We start from the raw sequence: 23,377 nt of genomic DNA, 5'->3' as shown, positions 1-23,377 counted from the left end.
CTCTTATATCCTACCCACTTATGACTGCAAGGGTAGATAAGATTTAATGATCTCGATCCTTAGTCTCTTTCCGAAAGGGTTACGATCCTTAAAATTTTATCCGTCCTTGCTAATGAAGCAGTGGTAATTCGATCGAAAATGAGTGACCCAAGGTCCTGTCGTCTCGTTAGTGAAATTTGCGACTTTCGGGCGTGTGAGAAGGAGCGTGACCGAGGATTTCCAAAATACCAAATGGCGAATACGACCCGCTGAGTTCACAGCGCTAAAGAACCTACCGCCTCTGATCGTTTTCGAAAAACGACCCAGAAAAACCCGTTTCGTTATATACGCAATTCGCAGAAACCGACAAGAGGAACGACAAGAAGAAAGAGGCTTATTACCAGGTGTGTGTGTGCCCCGCTGTCTGTGGTGCTCATCTCCATTCACGCAACGACTCTTCTTCTTAAGGCGATTTCAATGAGGAGTAGCCGCGTCACGGCCGAGTTGATTGGACCGGTGGGATTTTTGAACAAAAGTTGTTCTTTTATTTATTTATTGTCGCTATCGACATCTTTATTTTTAGATGAAAAAACAGTTTTCCATGTTGCGTCACACCCGGTCCGTCAAGAAAACGCGAAACGGTTGACATTCAACTCTCTTATCTCAACCTCGTGAATCTCGCAAGTTTACGAATCTTTTCCGAGATATTTTATCTGCTATAATAATTTTTGAACATTGCAGAAAAAGTATCAATTCGACACCCACACGACAGACATGGAAGCGAGTGAATAATTTTAAACCGAAAAAAAAGAAAAACCACTTAGGTAGGAAAATAATCATTTTTCTTACAAACTGAACTAATTTTGTAAATATGAAGTGCTAAGTGGCTTAGCTGCGAAATTCAACGCCAAAAAAGGACTATTCATCCGAAACATTACGACCTCAGTTTGAAATGTGTGGTTACTTTCAATATATCAAATTTGCAGCGAGTATAATCATGTTTCATCTCTTTAATTGAATTCCAGTTGAAGAGTTTGGGTTTCGTATTCAAATTTGCAAATTAGCCCGAGAAGTAGAGGGGTGTAGCAACAAACATATATGTTTAACATCAGACTAATCATTCTCGGTGGCATTGACTCGATCTTACACATAATTTAGCACTCTATTACTAAAAATGTATCTAGTCTTGGAAAAAAGAGATGAGAATAAGAGTGGTTCCATTATGTCTGAGATGGGAATGAAATGGGCAAACAAAAAGCGTGCGAAACTCACACTGTGAATATATGATGCAACTCGGAGATATCTATGTACATACATATATAGGACAACGTGTTCGCATATGAATAAGTGGGAATGTTTAAGCAGCGTACGTGTAATTATTCAATCTTCGATGATTGTATGTATACATGTTTAAAATTTTTTTGACATAATAATTGCAAGTTCGTCTGAAGGTGATTCATTGAAACAATGTTAGAGCATAATCCATCAAAAGCGCAACAAACACGAGATGAATACAAACGCTCGTTAACGAGAAGTTCAAACAAACGAGAGATGATACGATCTGGCGTCGTTTTTCATTCAAGATCCTCGTCTTCAATGGGTCAACTGAAGAACTTCGTGATATATTGAGAGAGTCGCCGGAAATACTCGGCGAGTAACAGCACATTATCCTTGAGATTGTGCGAAAAAAAATCATCAACGATATAAACAAAACGCGTACCGAAAGGTTACAGATGAAATATACACAATACGAAAACAATAGCGTACAAAAATATGCAATAAAGTAATAATTCGAAATGAAACTGTGAGAAAAATCTTTTTCTCTGAGCGCGTGTTGAAATGAATTGTTTGATGATCGCTTGTACGCTTCTATGGTCCAATTACTTGTTTAAGCGCTTAGGCGATGTGTATCGTTAAGTACTTAATTGCCAAAAGGCATAAGAAAATACTGAAAAATGATAGAAAGGAAGGTGCATCAAAGACCTTCGTGTCCATCTGAGTAGATGAAAGATTGATGATGACAAGGCTTAAAATCTTACACATTAATAGATTAAACACAAATGTGAAGAAGACAGGTGCACTTAATCTTAATGTGTGGACGTTGAGATTCCCACATATATCTCACATTTGCGTGTTTATCAATTTTCACAAGGTTAACATTTGATAATTGAAAAAGAGGAAAAAATATGAATTATTACTCGAGAGGCGTTGTTGGGTCCGCTTCACTTTCCAACGTCAGAGCGAATTTAGCTTCAATGCTAATAGATTTAATAAAATATCTCATTTGTAGCTGTCGAAGGAATCACGTGGGATGCGCACAGTACATTAAAAGGTAACCGAGATGCATCTGAGAATTTATTACATCCTTGATCTTTGATGCCGAAGATATAGTATTGTTCACGATTTAAACGTATCACTAAACTAAACTTATCGAAAGGTCGTTTATTTCTGGTTTTAGACCTGAACCGGCCTAAGATTCAGTCATTGTTAAGGTCACAGGTTGATCATTAATAAAAATTATATACATAAACACATGGAAATGCCGAATCGTAGCCAGTTCAAAATGGGGGTCATTAACATTTTCGAATTTGTAATCAGTCCTCGTCCACAGCGAGAAATTTACTAACCACGCACACTTATTGTCTGCACAGTTGTGACCTCGACGAATCGGCGAAATTGACCAGAGGATGTCTGAAAATTTCAGCCCGTTTCGCTAATTTATCTCGTATTTGGAATTTGTGCCACGGCTGTTCGCTTTCAACCTCGACCTTAACAAGCGTTAGAAAATATGTACTTACTAACTCCCTCGGGTCGAGTGAACTGAAAATGAAAGTTTGATTTACAGACTTGCAAACTCGAAGACCTACTTTTAGAGATTGTAAACTTTGCATTGAAAAGGACTTGAAGTGAATGGTTTACTATTTCAAAGCTAAGTTATAATCGGTGAGAGTGCCTTGTGAAAAGTGTGAGTGATACTATTTACTACGTACATAAATTTGAAAATCTGAACCATTGTGGTATACAAGAGGATTACAATAATGTACCACGAGGGCGTTCCAAACTCAAACAATGAGAATTTCAACTCTGATTTGGTTAAATATTGTAAGGAGTCGGATCTCAATTTTCTACATACATACATATGTATTTTGATATTGATACTTTTGAATGAAAATATCAAAGTAGACGTTTATCCAAAACATATTTGACGATATGGCTTAATTTATCCAAAATTTGATATTAAGCATGAAATTGGTCATACCCTCACATATATTTACAAAGTGATCCAATGTATAATAAATAAAACAATGGATGACACTTTCAAAATATCTGGCAGTTTTATTGTTATTTCACGCTTTTGGGTAGGAGATACTCGCGCTTTGTCATCCGAGAAGGTGCTTAGGTTCGAACAGTTTAAAAACCACTTAAATTTTGATTTACACCCTAAGAATGTTGCTGATATCTTAGGATCCTCATCCTTTCTCATATTTTATAGCATCGTACAATGCATAAATATGTTTTTATTATTCACTTAAGCGTAACGTATACCATTTGAATGTAATACATATGTACATATCTTATATTAAGGGTTGCAGGGTTAACGTACTCGGGGATTACAGTCATTGTAATCCTTGAACCTAAGCATTCGCATGGACAAGGGCAGGCTAGGTCACGAAGTAACAGGGAGTTTCCTTGTTAGTTTGTCTTCGCGTTTCTTTATTGGGAAAATATATATATGTATACTCGGGTATTTTTTAGGCGATAGATGCGTTCCACGAGATACCGAATAAAAAAGATGGCTTACGTAGGAAAAGTAGGGATTCGTTCCATAATTTTAAAGAAAAAGTAAGGATGCTTTCCAATATGCTGGTAATGAAAGTTTAGAAAAGAGGGAGATATCGCCCAGGAAAGCCCAATCTCGCCTGGTTTGGGCCACATTTTACTGGCCGCTGCTCGTTTTTGCAAAAAACAAGGCCGGTTGGGCTTACCTTCTGCCTTCCTCAACACCGACAAGGACACATGACAATTTCACCTTGCAACAAAAAGCGGGATACACCGGATTTCGCACGTAGCGTGAACACCGGTTGCAACGTTATGGTAATAACGCCCGAAGTATATTTGTCTACATTCTGAATAGTCTTCATTTACATTAGTGACTGGGAGGCTTCCATCCTTAGCAATCTTATCCAAGGAGGGAATCCTTCCAGACGGCCTCTTTATCTGTATTTGTTCTGCGATATTAAAAAATGGGTGATTTGTTTCTTACTATTTGGTTGTATTTAAAATTTAGATTAAATTGAGGAGAGCTCAATACTCTTATGGATCTTCAAGGTTGACTGTATGGATTTTGGATAGAATAGACCGCCCATATTAAATTGGCATCAAAGGATTCCGCTGTCACAAATTCGGATATATTTCTTGAGAATTGGAATCGACATTTGGAGCGATTTATGGGGGCTCGAATAAGTTCCCACAGTTAAACACGTGACAGTAAATTAACGTAAAAAGTAAGATCATGTATAATACGACAGGTGATTTGCGAGTGGGCTTGAAGTTGGAACGGTCTCACACTGGGTGACATTTAAACTTTGTTCTTAGGGATAATGTGCTTATATAATATTGATTTGATAATTTGTGCGATATTTTTGGAAACTAAATGACTTTTTTTTATTGCGATCAAAATCGATCTATTTCCAGTTTTTCTGAGGAAAAATAATGTATTCGCAACAGGTTTTCGAGTTGTTTTACGATCGGAAAAATTTATCGCACACTAAATTTGATATGTGACAATTCTTTACGCGCAACATTTACATGTGACACATGAAATTTTAATTATACAACTTCCTCTCGCATTTCAATATATTTTTATACAAAAAAAAAAGTATCTTGCGATATAAAAACCGGTGTTTGTCGCATTAGATAATTTTCCCCGCTGATGTCAGTGAAATTTAAAAGAGATTTTCTTATGAAAATCCGTCGACAACATACGAGCTTTTCACCAACATAATAAACATCGATTATACAACGCCTTGTTTATTTTTATTATTATACAGCAAATGGCGTTTATACATTTTATAATACCTTAGTTTGTTGATGCAACCATCTTTTGAAATGTCCTAATGGCTATTACAACAAATTGTGATAAAATATTGCATGCGTACGTTTTCAAACATAAACCAGTATTGCAGCGACAGACAGTAAGAGAAAAAATGCCAAGTTTACATCTTGTCATAAATACCTATTGAATGTTAATTGGGAACGTCGAATAAATTAAATCCACCGCAGTATCAATAGAATATTATTCAAATCGCATCCGCTTATTGTGAGCAAATTTGTATGAATTCGCCGCTCAATTTCATCAATTCAAAATGCATACGAGTCATATCAGGGTTTTCTGAACTTTATTACAATGCCTAAGATTGCACGATCTAAATTGTTGCTATATGTAGTATGACCGAGGGCTTGACAATACGGTGAGCAATAAACATTGCTAAAGAACGGTCGTTTTGAAACCACCATAGCCAAGAAGATGCGAGTAAGTAAGCTCTATGCAACATATCTCATAAGGGTTACTATATGTGCTGCATCTCAATAGGGTATTAAGGAAAATATGGGCAGTTTTGTTGGCACATTTGCTTGTTTCCATTCGATTTCGATATATCCCAGAGACACTTGTACAATATGTGACTGAAGCATTGATGCGAGTCTAAAAATTTAAAGGTGTCTTAAAAATAAATTTCGCCCTAGCCCACGCGAGATGAAGGGTCAAAAAGGCGATTGTGGTTCTTGTGAGTGCATTTCGTTGTCGATTCGACACCGTCGACCGACCGTCAACTCGATGGCTGGACAAAGAAGTGGTACCCCGTCAATCGACCGGCCTCAGAGTGTCAAAGTTGAAGGTGAAAAGTGGTGGTTAGTGTCCGCTGTGTCTTCCGCATCATAGTCGTCGTCGTCGTACAGTATCACGTCATCACATCTAACAAAACACCTGACGAGCTAAGAAACAGTATGTACGTATGTGTGTAGATGCAACTGAGAGATCAATCATGAACTGGGAATACTCACAACATATGTACTTATTTTTTTTTATTTTATTACATTTTATACCAGGTAGGCCTTACAGGTAAACCCCAATGCGCCTTTCTGGCCAATTACAAACAGTACAGCATATTTATTGCTGAATTACGAGACACTGGAAACTCGCAAATTAACGAGACATCTATGAATTGTACATATTTTTTATTGTACATAACTCAAATAGTGGTAACATAGTAGGTAGGAAGGTATTTTTTAGCCAATTTTTAATCGGGAACCGTTTCAACAATGAAATCAGAGAAAATTGGAAAATTCTGATAGGAAACGATCAACCCGGAGTCACAAATATCCAGGTCTGACCAGCAGCACTACAGATATACTCGGAAACATTCTTTTCAATCGAGGTCAGCTCATGGGATCGAACTCGGCGCCTCTCGGTGTTAGGCAGAAGCTTAACGACCGAGCTACTCTGCTGGCTTATGTCTGTATATGAATAGGATATTATTGAAAGTCATTCACGTAACAATGAAGTGCGTAGTTGATTACATTTGAAACGAAAAATTGTTTTTCGAAAGGACATATGTATGTACATAAGCGAGTTCAAAGATGAAAGGCTATACACCGTGTCATTCCGGTTTTTAAAACGCGAAGATGATTCAAATGTTAAAATAATAAACCGGCTGAGAAATAAGCAATTGTCGTGAAAAAAATTCACACTGGTGTTACCGTTATCGATGCAACGCACTGTCGGCGTTCGTGTTTTACAGAATACGCTTTACTTTGGTGTTAAAGAAGAATAAATTCGACTGTATATGTCCTTGGAATGACGCAATTTTCATTCAAGGAATCCTCTTCATGTTCGCCGCAGATTGCAGCCAACGTGTGAAGTAACGCAAAACCGCAACATAATAAAAAAATAAGAGATGATGCTGTTTGCGAAAGTGTTCAAACAAGGTATTTATTTGGTGGTTCCGATAATATGCAGTGGAACGATAGTCGTTTCGACAAAAATAACGAGGACCGGCAACGTTTAAGTTCGGCAGCTTCAAAAGAATCGAAGGACTTCTTGAATAAAGTTGAAATATGATCATTATAAGTATGTGAAATAATGATTTGTAAAAGAATAAAAAAAAACCGCATTTTCATGTTCTAAGAAGAGTTCAAACCGCGATTAAGAAAAAGAAGCAACTCTTGAATGTCTGTGGAAATGGTTTGTTTACATTCCTTATACAGGTGCTTGAGATTTAAAAATATGACCCATAAAGGGCAAGCTTATTTTGTTCCAACGACTAAACCCTTTTTAAAAGAGACTGAAATGTGAAAACAGAGACATGTTTAGGACCAAACTCACCAGAAACAAAAATAACATACATAAAAATACAATAAATAAACAAATTCTTATACATATGTATGTATAATTTTCCAATAAAACGTACTGACATAAGGGAGCTATTTCATAGCCTAAGTATCTGCAAAATTAAAAGAAAAGTCATACGTGTCAGTTTTAAAAGAATCAAAGTCAAAATTTGGACTCGTCATATCAGATATAGACATTATAATATAGGCCTGCTCACAATGAAACCAAAATACATATCTCAACGCACCTGTGATGCAAAGTGTGACCAGAACCGTCCGAGGCATTGGCAACGGGACATTTGCCAAGAACCCGAAAATCTGAAGAGCACTTGTAGCGTGAAGCAAAACTTTCTTACGACGAAAAATACAATATGAACAATAGATTTATTAAAGGTTTCATTAAAAAGCTTAGAATTAAAAGGACCGTTAGTTATTGATACCATTTATGCAGGACTTTTTTTATTGGAAAAATAAGATCTGAGCACTATTTATCATAAATGTAGGTATTTTGAATGTATTGAGCTAGTGGGATTTACAAGAAACTTATTGAAGTATTATACAAACTATCCACATATTTCTGACAATACTAATCTAAGAAAGTGATTTAAAATTTCACGATATTCCAATGCACTCAAAGAAGTATGGAACGATGTAGGCTCGGCATAACGAGGAAATACAGGAAGCGGAATACGTGGGAAGAATGACGAGCGTAGTGGACATAGTGGATAGAGTAAAGAGATTGAAATGGCAATGGGCAGGCCACGTGGCAAAAAAAAATGGATGAAAGGTGGACAAAAGAAGTGCTAAAATGGTACCCGAGAGAATGTCAAACGGTAAAAGGAAGACCGCAGAGAATATGGCTAGACGACTTAGGAAAATGTATGGGGTGAGATGGATGAGAGTTGCCCAAAACAGAGACGAGTGGGAGCGTGTTGGAGAATCCTCGATCCAGCAGTGGATGGTGAGTGACTGTAGATGATGATGATGAAATAATTTTCATATTAAAATTATTTTTTTAATTGTGTTTTTGACAATTATTAAAAAAAGATATTAGCCAAGGGCGCCAAAATCAATGGCTCCGAGTGTGACCAATTAACACACATCGCACACGATTATACACACATCTCACCTGTCAAAAAAGAGTGCGATGTCAGACAAACGAACAGGCATTGCACAATACTTGACTAAAAAGTGAAAATGTGTGCCACAATAGGCGTAGGCATACGTCGATACGTTTAAGGACAAGGTCTAGCCGACGAGCACACACATCCAGAGACCAAACACGAATCGTTATACAAGAATATATTATGATGGGCTGTTCACCATTATGCGCTATTGTGCAACGACGTGTAAGTGCACATCCATCAATCAAAACACATGACATGACACGGGTGAAAGAAATCGTATCGAAACATGACTGACGGATTTTTCGACACGTCCGAAGACTCGTGAGCGTTCTGTGTTTATATCGCGGACGTATGTAATATACATAATCAGAGAGATGGAAAAATACACCCGGAGAACGAGAGGCTGGGGACTGTCGTGGCACTTTATATGTTAATTTCGGCTATCTGCATGCGAACAATTAAAGTGGCGATCGCGTATATCCATATTATTATAATCGTAAGACATATTTTCACGGATGGATTTTATTGTTGATACGTGACTTTCATCGTGTATCTTTTGAAAAAATATGCATGTTTTGCATACGTCGCGAATCGAAATGTTAACACGTTCCCCGCCGACTCGAATAGTTGCATACTGTCTACTCGTAGGCATTTAATTTTGTGTGACTTGCTTCTAAAAGGTTTTCCGACAAAAAAAGTGCAACGTATTGCAATGTTTCAGGGGTCGCTTTCTTGCGATTGACTGAGGCTAAGCGATTTTTGTGAGTAATCTTTTGAATCTTGATGGTTTACTGTTTCAAGTGGTAAAACTCGATATATAACAGTTTCATAAATTAGGTCCATATTTTTTAAATTAACAAAATAATATAATAATATATATAATATATAATATATAATATATAATAAAATAATATATATAAATTAATATAATACAAAAGTCAAGACTTGAATCGCAGATGAGTTCCCAATAATGCTTTTTCCCAATAAAGTTTTTTATTATTAGATCTGTTTATCCTGGCCGTCAAAAATTTGTGATATGATTTTGAACTACTGTTACAGTGAAAGCATATTTAAAGCATATTTTAGTGAAAATATATTTTCACCAATTCGAGCAGTGAAAGTGTATCAATCAATGAATTTAAACTCTATAAATGTAATCCTAACAACCCAATCTTAAATGAATAGGGCCAACCCTTACTTAACCTAACCTATCCTGAGCCTTAAATAATACCAACCCCAACAATCTAATCTCAAATGAATAAAACCAACCCTGAAAATGTAAATGGTTATGATTTCACTGAAACGTCAGTGAAATTATATTTTTACTTGAAATATAATTTCACTGTGACACCACTTCCACTCTTTCCATCGCTTTGATATTTTTCCGACATACAGGGGGTTAGCTAAAATTGAAGTAAGCTAATGTCTCCAAAACGAAGCTAGAGGAGTTTAATGATTAACGAACTCATTAAAGATCACCTCGGAATCTTTTGTCAGATCAAAACGATGACAGCTATCTATCGAAACACGGCTTTCTACCGCCCCGTCGCAACTCATTTAAACAGTGGTATTTGTTACTTTTTCACTCTCATTTACTCTTATCTCATGTAAAATTAATATTACAAGCTATTATACTTTCTCATATGCTTTTTTAATTCATTAATTTTTGTTGTAAACTAATATTATTTGATTTTGATGATATAATATCCCTTATAATATAAATACAATGAAAAATTAAACCAGATTATAGTCAGTCTTGACTTTTTTTTATCTGAAGTAAGCAATACAAACCAGCTTAGTTTGAGGCTTACAACAGCTTATTTTGATCAACTTGTCAATCTACAATATCTTAAATGTACATATGTACGTACTGTCTCCTTGTCAATATTGAAGTCCATATAAATGTATCGAATCATCCGGCGTTGCTCGGCCGAGTAAAAAAAAATTGAACTTTGAATGAGACCTCCAACCCCTCTCAAAAAGCATCTATGGTCTGAGTTTAAGTACCATAAAATGGTATATTAAATTTCGTGGCTCTAAATCAAAAACTGTAGATTTGCCTACCGAATAAGCGAACAATTAAACATTGATATTTACATATGTACATATGTGATGATGAGGCATCTCAAATTACTCTATATATATAATATATACATACATACATACGAAGGATGCTGTAATTATTATTTATTATTTTAGGATATTTGTGACGTTTTACAAAAGCTCTCAATTCAGAAGTGAATTTCCACAGTCGTCACAGTTTGACAAGTGCTGATTTTCCGCTCGTGCGAGGGTCAATGTCACATTAGCTAATGTTTCTATTAGCAGCTGTTCCCAATCGGCGAGGCTTGCATAATAATTCATATACTTACATACATATATATATATATATATATATATATATATATATATATATATATATATATATATATATATATATATATATATATATATATATATATATATATATATATATATATATATTTAATAATAAATTATTCGCATAACGTGCCGTGCTCAAGCACGTACTCAAAGTTCATACCGCATAATTCGAATTCGCGCATAATCGATATCTCCCTGCGAAATAATAATGAATTTAAAATAAATATACATACATACATAGGCATAGTAACGTTTAACAACCGGTCATGTTAATCGACGGTTCGGAGTCATTAACATTTGTTAAATTACGAATAAAAAAGTATACATCAGAATCATCACTGTCACGATTTAACACGCAATGACTAATTAATTGTATTTTTTTTTTGTTTTTAATTTTAAATTTATATACAATTCTCTGTAAGTTGTCGATGGGTGTGCTTTTTAATGAAACAAATCAAATGAATTTATGACACATTTTTCGCCGAAAAGTCCAATTTCATATTAGCAATCGTTGGTAGTTTTGTATTTTACACACATACACTTGTTAGTATGTATATTAAATATAAGCTTTTTTTTGCACGTACTATAAATATTTGTTGAATTAATTTACCAGATCCTTATTGACTTACGTCCGATTTTCACGCTAATTTGCGTCAAATTTAATACACAGTACAGACTTTTTGACAGACGTCATAAATTCTCTTAAACAATTCAATGTAACTTACTCATCCGTGTTTTGTGATTTATAAGGGTATTACTATGTATTTAATTTGGAAAATTTGAAACATTCCTAAGAATTGTTTACGTATGTAAAGTCGTCACATATTAAAATTTTCTTATTGACAAGTGCAAAGATGATTAAATTTCTCAGTAGTTCTTTTGATAAATTTATGACAGTATAAAACAATCAGCCGTGATTTTTACGACACAAAAACGATACGCAGTGTTTAGATAATTTACTCGTCGTTGTTTATGATACATGTGTCTTTATGTTTGATGTGATTTATAGGGGTTTGCAATTTTTATTTGTAAATTTTAACAGTTTCGTTGAACTTTTCGCTGATTATTTATGCACAATTGGGAAAATACGTCGCTATAAAAGTTTCTTATCCAAGTCCAATCGAAGAAGATTAAATTTCTCGGTAGTCCTTTGATAAATTTACAACACCTTAAAACGATCCGGCAAATTTTCACATCGCGAAAATTGACATGCCGACATGTCAAAGACGACAAAACGAACCATTTGAATGAAATCACGAGTGTGATTATTCACGATGTGGATTTTCCACATGCGATTCTTCGATATCCTGTTTTTGGTCCATTATTCTATGACGTCATGTGTACTTTTTAACACATACGCACCACCCCCGGTATCCTACTCAGAATTTGAGAATTGATTGCGGTCATCGTCTGTCCGAAGATGGGTTTGATAAATGTGAGAAAAATGACACTTCTACGAAATGTAATATGATATTTCGTCAAGTACGTCACTTTGAGATATTCACAGAGAGATTTATCACCAGACTAGTCTCGAGTAATGTCTACATATGCCTACGAATTTCGTCATATTGAGAAACGCTACGACAGATAAATCTCTCTGTATATGCTTTTATCGAACAAAATATTCTGTTATCAAAAGCAAGGGTTTGAAATAATTCCCACCAAATAAATGCCTCTACTAGTGTAAAAACAGCCCTTAGCTTCAGTCATTCGCAAAATTTGTAATGAATTTGAATCGAACATGTACACCGAATCGAACCCTTACAGATCGCTCCAAAGCCACGAGTGTACTAATATAGATACAATACAAGCATTTTATACAATGCGAATTCATACAAATATCATCCACATTGACATCTATGGAGAAATTTCTGCAGCATTTTATTATAGAAATTGATGAATATCAAGATTGCCGAATAACTTGAGATTCGCAAGACAGATTAGAAAGGAGATGTCAATTTACAGGAACCGTTTCAATGATATCATAAAAATTAGCAAACTCTGATAGAAAACGATCGACCTGGAGTCACAAACCAAGGTCTGGCCAAAAGCTACTAGTGGGAATCGAACCGTGACCACACATAATATGCTGAACACTAGTCCACGCTGCTGGTATTGCGAACTTAAGCCTTATCAGTTTAACCTTTAAAGGACGGAGTGTCGAGATTGAACGAGTGTCCCGAACCGGGGTCGAGTAAGACCCCAGTATTTTTTAATCAAAATACAGCTTTTCTCAATACAAATGGGTTCAATATACATATATCTTATTAATCATTTTATACATCAACATAAAATGTTTTAGTCCTATAGCATGTTTTTGACTATTTTTGTATTAAAAAATAACGACAAGCATCAACAAGCAAATGCAGATAGGTAAGGCCAACAGGCGACTACATGACTCAATAGCCATGCGCCAAAAGCGACGAAAACAATAACTTACGAAAATATAGCTGTCTCTTTCTCTCGCATTGATTCATCGATCAACAAGAATATGCAAGCGAACAGTCAAAAACATGACTTATCGCTGCCGCCTTTAAATCATACTTTGGAACGTAGAAATGTATAAATGTATATTTTTACGACGTACCCCTTTTCTAATTCATACAAAATCTATTGAAATAAATTTCTTGTAGTTAATTTTAGGAATACAAGAAATATAGGGTGTATATAGCTTTGAAAACCACATAGTTATTACGAAAAACGTAAAAATTGGGGCGCTTGCAAATACCCCACTTCGGTGAGGGAGGGGTAAAAACATCTAGGACGAACATTTTTCTAAAGACAAGTCTTTCGTAGCCAGAGATTTATCTCCGCCAATGGGCTACATACATACATACATTACGAAGGTCATGCAATGAGAACCTTTACTTAAATAATTTTCCTTGATCCAAATCGAGAAATTTATCAACGAAACTTTGAATTATCGCGTGCTATTTTTCTTCTCCCCCATTTTTGGACATCGTGAAAAGTGAATGTCTCGTCATTATCATCATGTCATTATATACATATGTTACACCTAGCGAGTTGAAGGTTACGACAATATCACAAACGGCGGTTTGTACTCATTAACTCTCGGTTAAATTGGGCTTTTTTTTAGCTCGTGATTCGCAATGCGTCTTGAGATGATGAATGGTTGACTCTTTTTTTTTTGCACGCAGGTACGTGTGCAAACAAATAAATAAATATTTACCGAATAGCTGACAGTCTCGACGAGGGATTTGCAAATGATTTACCGATAAGTGGTTAATAATAAGAAGCGAAATTGGATAAGATTTAAATTTGAATCTGAATGAAACGCGGCGTGGGCAATGTATCATTTTGAAATACGACAATTTATAGTACAATTAATCAACAAACACCTGCACTTGTTAAAAATCCCCGTAACGATTTTAAATGTCATAAAACATAATGAAGATTGCAATAATTCTATTGATTGCAGACGTGGCCAATGATAAATGAACTTACATATATATAACCCGAGATCTTTGGTTTTTTTTCTTTAAAAGCGACAGTACTAAGCTACATATATATGTATGTATGTACGTCATTTGTATACTTACTACTCCTACACAATTATCGTTTCAAAGAGATGGATTCGGCTTAGGTTAGTAGGGTTTAGTTTCTTTTCTAAAATCTAATTACAATACAATAGTATAGGTTTTCTCCAAACTTTCACCAAAACTCACAAAACATTGAAGAGGTCTTAAATTTCATTATATTGTCATCATCTCATATATCGAGTGAGAGGTTTGAACTTTTGAATTGAAGTTTTTTTTATTTTAGACGTTATTATAGAGATCGTTTGTTTGTTTGCAAACCGAACACTAAACTTTGAAACTTTAAAAAATTTATACTTAAAATGAATCTATTAGTGAATTAAAAACGTATATGAGAAATGATTAACACTCGTAATATTAATTTTATATGAGATGAGGTAAAGGAGATTGAAAAAAGTAGTTTTTACTTCTGTTTAAGTGAGTTGTGAAGGGGCGGTAGATAGCCGCGTTTGTATAGCTAGCTGTCATTGCTTCGATCTGACATAAGATTCCGATCTAATTTTTAATTTGAGATCATTATAGATCGCTTTATGCACAAAAAACATAGATTGTCAAATACTATTGTTAACCATGCTTATTTACTCTCTTGTTTTGTTAACTGGAGAGGTCTATTGTTATTGTTTATGAGTGTTGGTACAGCTATTATACAAAAATTTTAAATATTGTCTCCAGCACATTAGCAATTTAATCTATAATCTATACTATGGATATCAAATTAAGCTATAATAATGAACTCCAATCAGCAGATTTGAATGTCCTCTATGCTAACTATTAGTGAATTAAAAAAGGAATAATATGAAAAATTATAAAAGCGTTGTATAGGATGAGAGTAAATGAGAGTGAAAAAAGTATCTTTATCACTGTTGAGTTGCAAAGGGGTGGTAGAAAGAAGCATATGGATCGCTAGCTGTCTTCGCTCCAATCTGATACAAGATTTCGATGTAAATTTTAGTGAGTTATTAATGATTAAACTCCTTTAGTTTCATGTCGGATACACAAGCTTACTTCAATATTAGCTAACCTTCGTATGTCGGTAAAATATCTCAAGAGTGAGTGGTTCAAAATTAGATCACAAACTTTTGACGGGTAGAAATGTCACCGAACTAACAGCCACTAAAAATCTTGTAAAAAAGTAAGCCATCCTCTTTAAAGCTTGTACAAGGAAATTAATAGAAATTTTCGTATACAAAAGATCCCATCGAAGGATGTGTGCAAGAATCTCACGGTCATTTAAAACACTCCTTGTTGAAAAAAAAAGCAAATCTTCTACGCATAAAAAATTCTAATATTATATAAAACAAAATGGAACGTAATTAAATTACATAACATTATTTCACACTCAATTTATTTTTTATCGATCGAACCGATTTAAACAAAAGACGCGTTAAACAAAAACTCATCTCAACATGTACTGTACATATGTATGTACGTTTGACCCCTTAAAAGTTACAAGATTTCAAATTATTATATTTCACCTTCTATGTAATAATAATAATCACACACATCTGTAATTATAAATAGATTTTTTTTCCATCCGAAACGATAATATTACTTGTTTAAAATAATAAGTTGTTATATTGTATTTCGACATATAAACAAAATTTTCAAAAAAAAAAATTATATACGATCTAAAGATAATCGCAAATGGCCTTTACAATTATGAAACTTCAATTTTTAAAATAAATTCGTATTTAATTCGAAATCGATCCATGTACTTACTTGGTGACTGCTACTGCTATATCATACACTGGTAATCTTCTTTCTCTGAACAGATACTTTCCCATGTCTGTCAAAGCTGCTGCTGAATCTATGGCATCTCTTCCTACCCTGTTTCTTTCTAAATATGGCGTCGCATCTCTACCCTAAAATGGAAAAGGAATTAACATACAATTTTGGATAATCATTTTACTTACAGACTTTCGACTTTTGATACAATGAACAATTAATTCATTTTCTTTTAAGCATACACTACACACATTTTTGATACGTATGAATTGAAATTGGCCTTTTCTCAAACCGTAGCAATTTCAATACGTGTGCGAACCGCGAATTCCGTGAGATTTCTTATTTAACATCTTGAGTGAAAACTGACATTGTGTCTCAAGGAAAGTGCGATTTTTTCCATCTCTTCTTCTATTTTCATTTTCATTTGCGTCTGTATTGTTTACGTCATAATGCGGAAAACGTGCACACACGGCCGTGCACAATGCGTATTATTTATATGCACATATATTTATCGTCATAAAACGTTCTAAATCGTGGGATAGTTATTATCTGAACCGTTTTTGATATCGATCGAAACTCTCCATTGTGATTCGATCTGTGCGTGTGGATTTTATGTAAAACTTGCATAATTGAGAATTAAATTGAATGACGCGGCTTTTCTCGGCGAAAGAAAATCGAGGAAAACCTTGAAGGAGCTATTAGTCGGTGGAAAATACACATGTCTACAAAGAAACTCCATCTATTATAGCGAAACGATCGTCGTAACGACACAAAAAAGCCTTTTGATTACTGGTGTCCTTCATTGGACCATTATACGTGTTCTTCTCCACATTTGATTTGTTTCCTTATGTTTTCTCATAATTAACAAAACGATCTAAACATGATCGATCATTACGAGTGTTATGAAATCGAATGCATAACAACGTTGTTTACACTTTTTCTACTCATCATCGTGCTTCATATTTATAGAATCAGACGGTGATCGTATTGGGTATAATATATCAACACTTTCATGTTTTATTCAACAGATTATTATCTGCGCTAAGTCGTTTGTCACGATTTTCATAATTTTATCCAAAATGGTCGACCCTATGACTTGTATAATATACATACATACGTACCGGTATATGGAAAATCTATCGAATGCTAGTACATAAAACTGCGTAGTAATTCGGCTGGTCGTATAAAGAATCGCGAATAATTATTGCAATTTTTCAGACAATGGCCGAAGAAGCTGTGCAGAAATATTTGGAGACCACCAACAGACCGTATTCTGCAAACGACATAGTTCTCAATATGCACAAACAATGGGGAAAAACTGGAGTGCAACGCGCATTGGACAATCTGGTTGCAGCTAATATTGTTCTTGAAAAAACGTATGGGAAACAAAAGGTTTACGTTATCAAGCAAGATCCTAATGACTGTCCTACTGAAGAAGAGCTCAAAGGTTTTGATCTACTATCTAGATTTTCACTAGATTTTAGTGGTTTTTTAATTCATGAATCTTTTTTTTTCAGGATTGGATCGAAATATCGCCCAGTCTACACAAGAATTGAGGGAAGTTGAAGATACAGTGAAGAAGTTAGAAGGCGAGTTGAAAAGTCTAACTGGAGCAATGACTATAAGCCAAGCTAAGAAGGAAATAGCCATTGTGCAAAAAGAGATAGAAGATTTGGAAGTGAGATTAGACACTCTGTCGAAAAACAGCGTGCCCATATCGCCGGAAAAGATGAAGAAAGTGAAAGAAGACAGCGAGAAAGTGAACAAGGAGTACCGGTGAGTCTTAGTGCGATCATTTTTCATCGCTAATCACGCTTTTTATTATTCAAATGACGTGTTGACTGGTGTGGTCGTTTATTTTTAGGAAGAGGAAGCGAATTTGTATGGACATTCTGAATACCGTTCTGGAAACTTATCCGAAACCGAAGAAGGCTTTGTTGGAAGAAGTCGGCATCGAGACGGACGAAGACGCCGAATTCACTTTCGAAAACGTCAACGTTTAATTTACTTCTATTTAAATATTTATTTTGGCTCATGCTCTTCGTGCATACATACATGTATCGTATAAATGTTAATGTGAACTTTGAAACTTGTTAGAAATTCCTTATATATGAATAAAACTTATTTGAACAACGAATTCTATCAATCGTACATACCCTCGATATGATGATTCCAGCGATGGATATCCTGATCTTTGGTCCCTTCAGCAGCTTGTACCTCAAATCGACACCGTTCCAAAACGACACAAAGTATCTCTTGATCTGAAGGTTGTCTCCTCCGTGTAACCTTTAAACGAAACGACACATCTTTATCTCAAAGTATAATTAGCATCAAACAATGTCAAGTTTATAAGGCATACCTGTATCCATCATAATCGACGATGACTAGAATCTCTGGGTAGATGACGTAAGGTGCTTCTCGCTTCGAGCGTATTTTCGGCGTGTCGTTGATGGAAGAAGACCTTTTCCGTCTGCTGTTAAATCTCTTCTGAAGCCGATCCGGTTCCATGAATGCTGAAAAATTAAAACATTAGAAGATTAGAAGAGTTGAAACTGGATTTGGAAAAGTTTCGACTATGTGGAACGAGTGTCGCTTTGTATTCCGAGTGCGAGTGCGAGTTTCACATTACTTCACATAGCCAAGTCAGGCTGATTGACGTTGAGATTGATAAGGTTCTATTATCATAATGATAGACCATCTATTTCGATATGTAAATTCAGAAGAATATATGTAAAAGTGTATACATTGAGTGAAAAAACACACTTGAAACTCGTTGGTGTGTTTTTTTTTTTTTTTAGTTTTTTTTTTGAAGTTGGCGTCGATGTCAAATTAGCATGTTGGACACACGGTGCACTTGCAAATTGACGAAGAAAGGTCACCAGTTCAAGCAAAGAAGTTAAAATAACAGAAAAGAAGTCAGGTAAAATTACCGAATAGGTAAGTATTTTTTTTTTTAATCGGGTTTATACCCAAAGATGCATCCTAATAAATATGCAACATACAATCAGCTGTGCATAATCATCAAATGTCAACGCACTGTAGCGTGCGTATTCATAAATAAATTTTCTTAAGTATTATTTATTACATTACGTTACCGTGACAGTATTGCGTTAAAATGGGTGCGATGCTCACGCATAATGCGATTCCACTGTTCGGTGATTACATTAACACCATGTTAGATTTATTCTGTAGAAATTCTATAAGAGGCTTTAACTGTCTTCGGCTGTTGCGTTATTAAATATGCGATGGTAAATATTTGTAGTTTTCTTAATGCATACATATGTACATTCAAAAGGCAATTAGTGAAATTTCTCCAATTCATAGGTAGAAACTTTGAAAATGTGTATGTTATTATTTTTTTTTATTTTTCAATTAATCATGCACACTCGCCTAACAGATTGCTCTAGTGTGCTAAACAGACTCGAGAAATTATATATTACATATATTAAATACGCAATTATTACATATGTACATACACATGTAAATCGAAACAATACCTGACATCTGCGGTCAGACATTATAAACATCGATCAATAACATTTTTCATGTAACAATACGATTTTTTACATTCAATAAACATCCACAGAGACATCTATGGAGAGAAATCTGGCGAATCCTGAGATATAACAATAGCTCAAGGTTTGCAATAGAAAATTGGAGAGGAAAAGCCAATTTTGCAGGAACCGTTTCAATGAAAATCAGAAAAATTGGCAAATTCTGATAAGAAACGATCAACCTCGACAAACCAAGGTCTAGCCAACAACGAGACTCTAGTGGGAATCGAACCCGTGACACCTTGCACGAAATAATACAACGCTCACCGCTAGATCACCCTGCTGGTTAATTATACACGTACGAATTTATGTATGTTATGAATAATGGATTCGAGTGTATGTAGGTACGTTTGTAGAAGTAGTGAAACTTGTGATGTTTACTTGGTACATTCGTGAGTTTAAAATTTGAATCATAATCAAACACATTGTATAATATATTATACATATATGTCACATATATTGGTATTATTCAAGGGTTAGGATAGGTTAGGTTAAGTAAGGGTTGGACCTATTCATTTAAGATTGGGTTGTAAGTGGCAACGTCGTTACCAACGAACACATTTCCTTGACTACACAATGGCGCTTCGAACTTTCGCGTCGTAAAATCGTAATTACAAATATTATTATTAAGAGGTTTTTTGCCGTTTATTTCACAGTGAGCTTACCGGACATGCATACAACAAATCCTGTAAGTTCCATCGTAATTGGTTGAGTGGTTTAGGAGCCTATACGAGACAGACAGACAAACAGACATTCATTAATCTCTACGTACAATAGTTATGCTATTAAAAAAAACAAGTCACGCTAAGACAATCATCACAAACGCACCCTTCCCAAGAATATTCACACGACGATAACCGCGATGCTGCAACGCTCGATTAGACATACAAAATATACTTAAATTTCATTTCAAATACCCCAATTTCAAACAATCAATCAAATATGTGTACAAATAGCCCCAAAATTTGAAACTTCCCACCGATACATGCTTGATTGAATATCGACTACAACAAAAAGACAAACGTTGCGTCAAACGAATCGATCATCCGTGACATTATTGTTTGCGGCCTCCGTTGCAAAACACGCATAAAGAAAAAAAAATTAAATATATATAAATTGTAGTACCTTATACAGGTACATACCTATATACCTCGAAAAAAAGTAAACTTCCGCAGATTGCGCTCATTCTGCGAGCGCAATTCCGGTGCCATTATTTTCACCTCGAAACGCAGATAATAATAATATCATGCGTTGATTGCGCAACGCGTCACTTAAGAGTTTTTATATAAAAACTGAAAACAAAAAGTGACACAATGAGTATATGTAATTTTCACGTGCGCGTAACGATTCTCTTACATTCGAGATAATATGCAGAGTGTTTTATGTAGTTGGCCATTGAAAATTGGATGGTTGCGAAATTGTGGCGTTTTTGATTTCCTTTCGTGAATTCTCGTCTCGAACGTGTCGAAAAATCAGGGAAACAAAGCCCGTTTTCAGAAGCGATTCTGAAGAAAGAGAAATTGACTAGTGTTGTTTGTTGTTTTTTTTTTTGTTGTACGTCTTACTTTCAAAAGTGAGGCAAACGTACGTACAATTGAAATCGCATATGTGTGTCATCGGGGCTTGCTCCGTATGTTGATCATGACTATCATGAGCATGTCGCGACTTCGAAATGTCCCTCGAGATGCGAATGAGCGTTTTTATCGCTATTGTTTTCCGATCGCGCGGTTTTCGCTTTTCACTGACTTTTACGTCACGCTGACGTTGAAGAAAAACTGTATCGATCGATGATTTGTGTCATTTTTCACTTCCTATATCGGCTCATTCGTTGTATAATGCTCGCTGTAAGAACTATGGGAAAATTCTTGGAGGCGTTTCAGAAATATACATGTAATATTGTTAAGCTGTGAATATTAATGACGTCATTTTGAATAAAAATATACATATAAATAATAAGTACATCAACAATAATTTAAATACATATTTAGGTCATTTTGGATATCATTACTTACAGTTTTATATTAAATTACAGTTTTTATATATGCATGTAGCTCAAAGTCTATCTACATATCGCAGCTAAAGATTTTACAATGTCAAATTGCCCAACTCAAATTTATTTTGAAGAATGATTTTGAGATGATATTAAAATAAAACTAGACTGCAGTCAATAAATTATTTACAATCAACCATAATGATATTAAAGCGTTTGTTCTATTTTATTTTACATACATACATACATGAAGACATTTGGATTTTATCCATATCTGTTCCCTAGTGCCTTTGTCTTGGGATCTTTGGGTTTCAACTCCCTGGCAAAGAGAAGAGATTTATTTCTTGGGAAACATTTCGTAAAATTACTTAGAGGAGAGATTCACAATCCCGCTATCCTGGAGAAACTAAAATTCTGGGCCCCGGAAAATCATAGAGTTTTAAGAAAACATGATATATTTTTGCCAATTAGGGCTAAATCAAACGTGCTCATGAACTCCCCCCTCTCGAGAGCTGTTCGACTCCTTAACTTACTAGCACATTACTTGGACATATTCGATGCCAGTTATGTTGAGTTGGTGGAACACATCCTAAATAGCACGATATAAATTTTTCAATCTTATTTCTTTGTTTTTATTTTGTGTACATATTTTTTACTTGATTTTTATTATTTTTTTATGATGTTTTTTTTATTTATGATTTTTATTATTTTTTATGATGTTTTTTTTTATAATTTTTATGATTTTTATTATTTGTATTATAATCACATTGACGCTTTGGGGCAACCTGTCAAGTCTCTGTGGTATTGATTTTTTTTAAATAAAATAAAAATAAAATAAAATATACATATATATACCGGGAAGGCCTAACAAATAAATCCCATTGCACCATTCCTGGCCAATTACAAACATCGATATACAATTTTTAGAATAATTTTAACAAAGCATCATAGATACGTACATAAATCGTCAAATTTTGATATGAAAAACTCGAAATTTGCGACACATTTATGGACAAATTTGCAGCATTTTTTTACGAATCAGCGAAATTCGAGATGCTAGAAACTCGAAAATTGCGAGAAATTGGTAAAGGTTGCCAATTTGTTATTAAAAAGTAAAGGTTACCAGATAAATTGGCAAACTCTGATAGGAAACGATCGACCCGAAGTCACAAACCAAGGTCTGGCCAGCAGCAACCAGCAGGACTCGAACTCATGACCATTATATTCGAAAATATATATGCTAACCACTAATCCACGCAAATGTTTAGTAATATGTTGAGTCTTTGGAAGACCAAAATATTACTACTTACTAGTTAAGACCACTATTTACTAGTTAAACTAGATAAATTGCCCAATTGATTGTAATCAAAATTTCCTATAGTCCTCTTAAGACCGAATCAAGATACCCATGAATGTGAAGGCACAGAATCATACACAGAACGTTATTGTGATATTATGTATATACTTGTTCAATGATATTTTATACTTGTTAGGTATGACAGTGATCTATAACGGTGATTCCCATATTTTAATAAAAATTATGAGATACTCGTCGAAATAATAAGATCGTGCGAATCAACAACGACCTCAAGAAACGCTCTTCCAAGCTGAAACCACGAGTACGTGCATGCCGTACGTTTCAGTGAGTTTGCGCCTTAAAAGATGTCTCATCTC

The 23,377-nt window shown here is 34.8% G+C and overlaps 2 protein-coding genes across 3 annotated transcripts in view; one reads left to right on the top strand and one right to left on the bottom strand.

The window, feature by feature from the left end:
• The window catches only part of LOC143909018 (homologous-pairing protein 2 homolog), a 30,327-nt gene extending 12,033 nt beyond the window's left edge, over positions 1-18,294 (top strand). Inside the window, exons 2-4 of the mRNA XM_077426904.1 lie at positions 17,378-17,606; positions 17,677-17,935; positions 18,024-18,294. Of these exons, the coding sequence (XP_077283030.1) occupies positions 17,381-17,606; positions 17,677-17,935; positions 18,024-18,162 (624 nt within the window). The 5' untranslated portion in view covers positions 17,378-17,380 and the 3' untranslated portion in view covers positions 18,163-18,294. The remainder of the gene's footprint in view (positions 1-17,377; positions 17,607-17,676; positions 17,936-18,023) is intronic.
• Positions 1-23,377, bottom strand: part of sona (sol narae metalloprotease) — a 92,568-nt gene that overhangs the window by 24,644 nt on the left and 44,547 nt on the right. For both annotated transcript variants that reach the window (XM_077426902.1, XM_077426903.1), the window contains exons 4-6: positions 18,519-18,672; positions 18,316-18,445; positions 16,154-16,296 (exon numbers count right to left, since the gene is read on the bottom strand). In XM_077426902.1, the coding sequence (XP_077283028.1) occupies positions 16,154-16,296; positions 18,316-18,445; positions 18,519-18,672 (427 nt within the window). The remainder of the gene's footprint in view (positions 1-16,153; positions 16,297-18,315; positions 18,446-18,518; positions 18,673-23,377) is intronic.

This window comes from Arctopsyche grandis, chromosome 3, assembly GCF_051622035.1.
Source record: "Arctopsyche grandis isolate Sample6627 chromosome 3, ASM5162203v2, whole genome shotgun sequence".
NCBI lineage: Eukaryota > Metazoa > Arthropoda > Insecta > Trichoptera > Hydropsychidae > Arctopsyche > Arctopsyche grandis.
This window is presented reverse-complemented; position numbering and strand designations above follow the sequence as displayed.